The sequence below is a fragment of the Copadichromis virginalis genome, linkage group LG3 (genome assembly GCF_057382275.1).
Source record: "Copadichromis virginalis isolate Kocher_CV1m ecotype Utaka linkage group LG3, C_Virginalis_male_GT1.1, whole genome shotgun sequence".
Classification (NCBI taxonomy): Eukaryota; Metazoa; Chordata; class Actinopteri; order Cichliformes; family Cichlidae; genus Copadichromis; species Copadichromis virginalis.
Window position 1 is genome coordinate 8,944,165 of NC_140620.1, and position 8,557 is coordinate 8,952,721.

An 8,557-nucleotide genomic window follows, 5' to 3' on the forward strand; every position below is an offset into this window, starting at 1 on the left:
TCTATTGCAGCATAACTAAGGGAGGATTCAGGGTCACCTGGTCCAGCCCTAACTATATGCTTTAGCAAAAAGGAAAGTTTGAAGCCTAATCTTGAAAGTAGAGATAGTGTCTGTCTCCCGAATCCAAACTGGAAGCTGGTTCCACAGAAGAGGGGCCTGAAAACTGAAGGCTCTCCCTCCCATTCTACTTTTAAATACTCTAGGAACAACAAGTAGGCCTGCAGAGCGAGAGCGAAGTGCTCTAATAGGGTGATATGGTACTACAAGGTCATTAAGATAAGATGGGGCCTGATTATTTAAGACCTTGTATGTGAGGAGCAGGATTTTGAATTCAATTCTGGATTTAACAGGAAGCCAATGAAGGGAAGCCAAAACAGGAGAAATATGCTCTCTCTTTCTAGTCCCTGTCAGGACTCTTGCTGCAGCATTTTGGATTAGTTGAAGGCTTTTCAGCGAGTTTTTTGGACATCCTGATTTTATTTTCTCTTTTTAAATCTTTTTGTGACTTGTAATCTTATGTGCAGCACTTTGTGATTCTGTCTTGAAAGGTGCTATATAAATAAAAATTTATTTATTTATTTATTCATTTATTTATTTATTTATTTAAACTCGTTGCCTCAAAAAAGTAAAGCTTACTTAAGATGACCGTTAGGACAACTTATTTAATTCAATTCAATTTTATTTATATAGCGCCAAATCACAACAAAAGTCGCCTCAAGGCGCTTCATAGATACAAAGAAAATCCCAACAATCATATGACCCCCTATGAGCAAGCACTTTGGCAACAGTGGGAAGGAAAAACTCCCTTTTTTTTTTTTTGTCCCGTTTGGATCTATAGCCATCAGAATTGTTGTCTTAAGGCCAAGAAAGATGCCAAGCGGATTTATTTTACCAAGTGGATCATCCTGGCCTTGCCATATTGGTCCATTTGATTGACCTTTATTATAATTATGAATTTATTTTATTTTCAGTTGCTACAAACGGGACAGACATGACTGTGGGATAGGACAGGGAGAAAGAATGAAAGAAAGAGAGGGAGAGAAAGAAAACCAAAGGGGAGAAGTGACGGTGAGAAGGGGTGGAAGAGAGAAAAACAAACAAACAAACAAAAAAAAAAACACCTGGGTCACCTGTATGGAGAAAAAAAAAACAAGAGAAAGCAAACAACAAAGAGCAACATAATAAGAAAAAAAAAGCACCATCACAATAAACTAGCTAGCAGTAAATATCAATAGTTACTAAATAATAAACGATATTGTGCAGCACGCAAGATAGACAGCGCACAATGTTCTTTGAGGCAGCAGCCAAGAAAGCTGTAGTCCGCGTCTGTGAATACCCATGTGTTCACCTGTGTGCATACCTGTGTGGATCAGCATGCTTGCATTCCAAAGGTTTCTCCATGTAATGATCTGCTAGGGAGTGTGGGGAGCCACAGCCCTGTCCTCCATGGTATGAAGCAGGTATGGAGGAGATCAAAACTCCAGACATCCAGTGGCCCCCAGAACACAAGAGACCAAGGAAGACCCACAGAGGGGCAGCCGCGCCACTGTCCCAGTAAGAGCTGAGGAGAGTCCCAGATGAGGGCTCACTCAGCAGCCGCAGAGCAGAAGCCAGGGGGAGTTGCAGTGACGCGCCCGTGAGCTCCGCCGGCAGCCAGCTGTGCCTGAGTGACCGAGCCCCAGGCCGAGAGGCCGGGGGCACCCCACCTCCGAAATGGCCCGAGCGAGCCCCAATAAGCGGCCGCCAAGGAGTGAGCCGGTGTGTACCCGGACGCCCACCCCCAGACACAAAGAACCACCAACGCATCGACACCTGAGGGAGTTCGCCACCGGCAGGGGAAGTGGTGGTGGGTGGAGATAGGCCTCCAAACCTTGGAGGGCCTGAGATGTCCCCAGAGAGGTGGCGTCTGATACCCAACCTGACATATAGACACAGACATACAGGCACACACAGACACAAACATCCATTCCCACCCTCATGCTCTCATATGCACTTACTCCACACTCAACCGACGTGGAGACAGACATAAAAAGACGCTGTATACACGATCACACTCCCCAAGCGTACTCTACGAACCGGGTCTAGGTACCCTTGCCCCTGGAGGGGGGAACTGCACCCAGACCCAGGTGGTGTTACCCTTTTCCCTGCGGTGGGGAGAGGCAGACCGCCCCGACTGTTAAAAACTCCCTTTTAACAGGAAGAAACCTCCAGCAGAACCAGGTTCAGGGAGGGGCGGGGCCATCTGCTGCGACCGGTTGGGGTGAGAGAAGGAAGACAGGATAAAGACATGCTGTGGAAGAGAGACAGAGGTTAATAACAGATATGATTCAATGCAGAGAGGTCTATTAATACATAGTGAGTGAGAAAGGTGACTGGAAAGGAAAACCTCAATGCATCATGGAAATCCCCCGGCAGCCTATGTCTATTGCAGCATAACTAAGGGAGGATTCAGGGTCACCTGGTCCAGCCCTAACTATATGCTTTAGCAAAAAGGAAAGTTTGAAGCCTAATCTTAAAAGTAGAGATAGTGTCTGTCTCCTGAATCCAAACTGGAAGCTGGTTCCACAGAAGAGGGGCCTGAAAACTGAAGGCTCTGCCTCCCATTCTACTTTTAAATACTCTAGGAACAAGAAGTAGGCCTGCAGAGCGAGAGCAAAGTGCTCTAATAGGGTGATATGGTACTACAAGGTCATTAAGATAAGATGGGGCCCAAGGCTGGACTGGGAAAAAAAATCGGCCCGGGCATTTTGACTAGAGACCGGCCCACCAGGATAAAGATTGAAAATGTGACGTCATTCAGGGGTAAAACCACAAAGGATTCTGGGAACTTGTGGCAAGAGGTACTAGCGCACGCAGGCTTTCAATTGAACTCAGTTACACAGCGATAAAAAGAAACCCAAAAAATGGCAAGAAGCTGTTGTATTATTAACTTCAATAGCCGGTCGCATGACAGCCACGGGAAGCCGACGGGTAGAGAGATCATTTTTTTTATCGGATTACGTCGTTGAAGAGACATTTTTTAAGCCATGTTTCTGAAGTAAGAGCCGACGGATGGTCTGGATATACCAAATATAACGTCTCAGAACACTCCAGCTCACAAGTTAGTCTGCTCCAAGCATTCCCACAAAGGTCAGAGTTTTGTAGTAGTTAATATGTCATTTTTTTTAAACATAATTGGTGACAGGTTACAAGGAAGTCTGGCACTGAACAGAAGTTGTCACGCTATGCTCCTTTATTTATTGTGCATAAATAGTGAATTGTCCTGACACAATATTACGTTTCGCTTCTGTTATTACCATGGTACATTGACAAAAACATATACTTTTATTCACAGGAGAAAACAGTTGGTTTGTATCACTAATTGCCCAGTGCGATTACAACATACAATATTATTGTCATTGCTACATTTCTGTAATGCTACCAGAAATTATTTCCACTACTAATTAATTACCGTTGAGCTCAAAGGTTATATTAATAAACGGTTAACGAATGTGTATTTATGACGACGATTTGTGAGACTGGTAAACTTACCTTTGTTCGTATGATGGTCTTTCATTCTACACGGTGCATTTCAAGGTCCTGTACCCATCCGTCAGTAAACTGTACCTGGGCTTGTTGCAGTGACCTGAAGTTACTAAACTTCATGAGTGTATGCACTCACTCCAAGAACTGTATAATTATAAATCTGAGCGTGGTGAAAGTTGGGCAGCACGCTAACGTCTTTTGTCCACTCTGTGTGGTCTGACCCTTTCACTCCTTTGATTTTTTCCTCGTATCTTTTCTTTGTCTTTTCGTCGAGTCTGTCTTTGTATGGACCGGCATTGTTCTCCTTTTGTTTTGTACATTCCTTTTTTGTGCGGCAAAGAAAAAACAAGAAGGTATTGGAACCGGAGAATGAACGTTTTGCAGTGCTGCAAATGCTTGCATTTGATGCGGTACTTGGATTGTTTTGCCACGAGTTCCCGGCATGCAATGCGCAAAAATCACGTGATTGCTAAACAAGGGGGAGGGTGCATCCGACCTCCTCGGCTGTAATTGGTCCAGCCCAGAGACGATCATGACCAATTGGCCAATCCAACACCTTTCATTATATATACCCTTCCTAAAAAAAAAAAAATCCATCGGCCCATAAAAACAAAAAATTGCCAGCGGCCCACCGGGCAAATGCCTGGTATGCCCGATGGCCAATCCAGCTATGATGGGGCCTGATTATTTGAGACCTTGTATGTGAGGAGCAGGATTTTGAATTCAATTCTGGATTTAACAGGAAGCCAATGAAGGGAAGCCAAAACAGGAGAAATATGCTCTCTCTTTCTAGTCCCTGTCAGTACTCTTGCTGCAGCATTTTCGATTAGCTGAAGGCTTTTCAGCGAGTTTTTAGGACATCCTGATAATAATGAATTACAGTAGTCGAGCCTGGAAGTAATGACATTTCTTGACCTGAGTCGTTGTCATCTCATAAATCTCTCAGGATATTTCTAATTTTAGAGATGTTGCGCAAATGGAAGAAAGCATTCTTACATATTTGTTTTATATGTGCGTTGAAAAGATGCCTATCGCTCTGTGCCCCGGGCAGCTTTGGGACATTCTGATCACTGCATGGTCCATCTTATTCCAGTTTATAGGCAAAAACTCAAACGTGCCAAGCCTGTAGTCAAAACTGTGAAGAAGTGGACTAACGCAGCAAAGCAGGAACTGCAGGACTGTTTTGACTCCACTGATTGGACTGTTTTTGAAGCTGCATCTGAGAACCTAGATGAGCTCACGGACACTGTGACATCATACATCAGTTTCTGTGAAGACGTGTGTGTGCCAACAAAGACCTTTTGCACATACAACAACAATAAACCATGGTTCACTCCTAAACTCCAACATCTTCGTAAGGCCAAGGAGGACGCCTACAGAAGTGGTGACAGGGTCCTGTACAAGCAAGCCAGGAACACACTGACCAAGGAGATCAAAGCAGCTAAAAGCATCTACTCCCAGAAGCTGGAAGAACGGCTCTCAGCCAACGACCCTGCATCAGTGTGGAGGGGCCTGCAGGAAATCACCAGCTACAGACGCCCCCCACCCACTATTGAAGCAAACAAAGACCTGGCCAACGAGTTAAACACTTTCTATTGCAGGTTTGAGACGGACAGACTCCCACGCCCCACCCTCCCCTCCCCAGGGACATTGCTTCAGACATTGACCCCCAACACACCTTCCACCTCTCCCCCCTTCACCCTGCCCCTCCCCAATCAAGACTCAACGACCACCCCCACCCTCCCCAATCCAGACTCAACGACCACCACCACCCTCTCCAATCCAGACTCAACGACCTCCACCACACCTCTCACCCCCCTTTCCTCCTCCCTGAAACTAAGAATACACACTCAGGATGTGAGCCGACTATTCCAGAAACAGAAGCCCAGGAAAGCCCCCGGACCAGACGGCGTCTCACCCTCCTGCCTCAAAACCTGTGCTGAACAGCTGGCTCCCATCTTTACTCGCATCTTCAACAGATCCCTGGAGCTGTGTGAAGTTCCCTCCTGCTTCAAACGCTCCACCATCATCCCTGTTCCCAAGAAACCCACCATCACAGGACTGAATGACTACAGACCTGTCGCCTTGACGTCTGTGGTCATGAAATCGTTCGAACGACTGGTGTTAGCCCATCTGAAAGACATTACAGGCCACCAGCTGGACCCTCTGCAGTTTGCCTACCGGGCAAACAGGTCGGTGGATGATGCAGTGAACATGGGGCTGCATTACATCCTGCAACACCTTGACCGCCCGGAAACTTATGCCAGGGTCCTGTTTGTGGACTTTAGTTCGGCTTTTAACACCATTGTGCCTGAACTTCTTTCCTCCAAACTCTCCCAGCTCAGCGTGTCACCAGCTACCTGTCAGTGGATCACCAGCTTCCTGACAGACAGAAAGCAACAAGTGAAGCTGGGGGAGATCACCTCTGAAACCCGGTCCCTCAGTATTGGTGCCCCTCAAGGATGTGTCCTCTCACCACTACTGTTCTCCCTCTACATCTCCCTCTAGAGATGACAGTGGACTTCAGGAGACATCCCTCAACTCTACTCCCCCTCACCATATCAGACAGCCCTGTGTCAACTGTGAAGACCTTCAAGTTCCTGGGTACAACCATCTCCCAGGACCTGAAGTGGGAGACCAACATCAACTCCATCCTCAAAAAGACCCAGCAGAGGATGTACTTCCTGAGACAACTGGGGAAGTACAGTCTTCCACAGGAGCTGCTGATCCAGTTCTACACTGCGGTCATTGAGTCTGTCCTGTGCTCCTCCATCACAGTCTGGTATGGAGCAGCCACTAAACAGGACAGGAGCAGACTGCAGCGGACTGTACGGGCAGCAGAAAGGATCATCAGCGCCCCCCTGCCCTCCATCCAGGATCTGTACCTCTCAAGAACCAGGAAACGGGCAGGGAAAATCATCGCAGACCCCTCACACCCTGCACACAGACTTTTTGATCTGCTGCCCTCTGGCAGATGGTACAGAAGCCTGCAGACCAGGACCACCCGACACAGGAACAGTTTCTTTCCCCTCGCCATCTCCCTTCTTAACAGTTGACCTGTCACACTGCTCCCACTGCCAGACTGCAACTGCACCTTATGTACATTCTGTAGTATTCATTCCACCTCATTCATTTCTGTATTTTATGTATATAAGTTTAGATTCGTTATTTATAGTTGGTTTACACAGCTTTGTGTATGTATGTGTAATGTGTATATATAGACACTTGTGTGTGTGTGTGTGTGTGTGTGTGTGTGTGTGTGTGTGTGTGTGTGTGTGTGTGTGTGTGTGAGATTTACATGGCTGTGCTTGAGAGCCACCATCTACCGGAACCAAATTCCCTGTATGTGTCTCCACATATACTTGGCCAATAAACACGATTCTGATTCTGATTCTGATTCTGAAGGACATGTCCTGGTCAAAAATGACTCCAAGGTTCCTCACAGTGTTACTGGAGGCCAAGGTAATGCCATCCAGAGTAAAAGTCTGGTTAGATACCATATTTCTAAGATTTTCAGGGCCGAGTACAATAACCTCAGTTTTATCTGAACTAAGAAGCAGAAAGTTAGCGGCCATCCAGGTCTTTATGTCTTTAAGACATTCCTGCAGTTTAACTAATTGGTGTGTGTTATCTGGCTTCATGGATAGATAGAGCTCGGTGTCATCTTCATAGCAGTGAAAATGTATGCTATGTCTTCTAATGATGCTGCCTAAGGGAAGCATGTATAATGTAAACAGAATTGGTCCTAGCACTGAACCCTGTGGAACTCCATAATTAACCTCAGTGTGTGAAGAGGACTCTCCATTTACATGCACAAATTGGAGTCTATTAGATAGATATGATACAAACCACTGCAGCGCAGTACCTGTAATACCTACAGCATGTTCTAATCGCTCTAATAGGATATTATGGTCAAACAGTATCGAACGCAGCACTGAGGTCTAGCAGGACAAGCACAGAGATGAGGCCACTGTCAGAGGCCATAAGACGATCATTTGTAACCTTCACTAAAGCTGTTTCTGTGCTGTGATGAGCTCTGAAACCTGACTGAAACTCTTCAAATAAGCCATTCCTCTGCAGATGATCTGTTAGCTGTTTGACAACTACTCTTTCAAGGATTTTTGATATGAAAGGAAGGTTGGAGATTGGCCTATAATTAGCTAAGACTGCTGGGTCTAGAGATGGCTTTTTGAGTAAAGGTTTAACTACAGCCAGCTTGAAGGCCTGTGGTACATAGCCGATTATTAGAGATAGGTTGATCATATTTAAGATTAAAGCATTAATTAATGGCAGGACTTCTTTGAGCAGTTTTGTAGGAATGGGGTCTAAAAGACACATTGATGGTTTGGAAGAAGTAATTATTGAAGTTAACTCAGAAAGATCAATTGGAGAAAAAGAGTCTAACTTAACATCAATGGTACTAAAAGTAGCTTTAGATAATATTACATCCGTGGGATGATTATTGGTATTTTTTTCTCTAATGATAAAAATTTTAGTTGTGAAGAAGTTCATGAAGTCATTACTAGTTAACGTTAAAGGGATGGTTGGCTCAACAGAGCTCTGACTTTTTGTCAGCCTGGCTACAGTGCTGAAGAGAAACCTGGGGTGGTTCTTATTTTCTTCAATCAGTGACGAATAGTAAGATGTTCTGGCTTTGTGGAGGGCTTTCTTATAAAGCAGCAAACTATTTCTCCAGGCTAAATGATGATCCTCTAAATATGTGACACGCCATTTCCTCTCCAGCTTACGAGTCATCTGCTTTAGGGTACGTGTTTGAGAATTATACCACGGAGTCAGGTACTTCTGATTTGAGGCCTCTGCTACCACTTTCCACATAAATGAAGACAGAAAACTACACAGCAGTGGCGTTTGTAGGGTTACTGAAGTTGGACTACTTGGTATAAAATGTTGTGCTACGTGATTGCTAGCGACACAGCTATGTTAGCATAACATTAGCACAGTGAAGCTGGAGGATGAACTGCAACTTTTTTTTCCACTCGAGAAAAGTTAACGCGAGGGATTCTGGTGGTTA

General features: G+C 45.2%; 1 protein-coding gene across 1 annotated transcript; it reads left to right on the top strand.

Moving 5' to 3' along the window:
* Window positions 1–4,550: 4,550 nt before the first annotated feature.
* On the top strand, window positions 4,551–6,033 carry LOC146712603 (uncharacterized). The gene has a single exon (XM_085436714.1). It carries the CDS (start codon window positions 4,600–4,602, stop codon window positions 6,031–6,033), a length of 1,434 nt encoding a protein of 477 aa, XP_085292840.1. The 5' UTR covers window positions 4,551–4,599.
* Window positions 6,034–8,557: the final 2,524 nt, after the last annotated feature.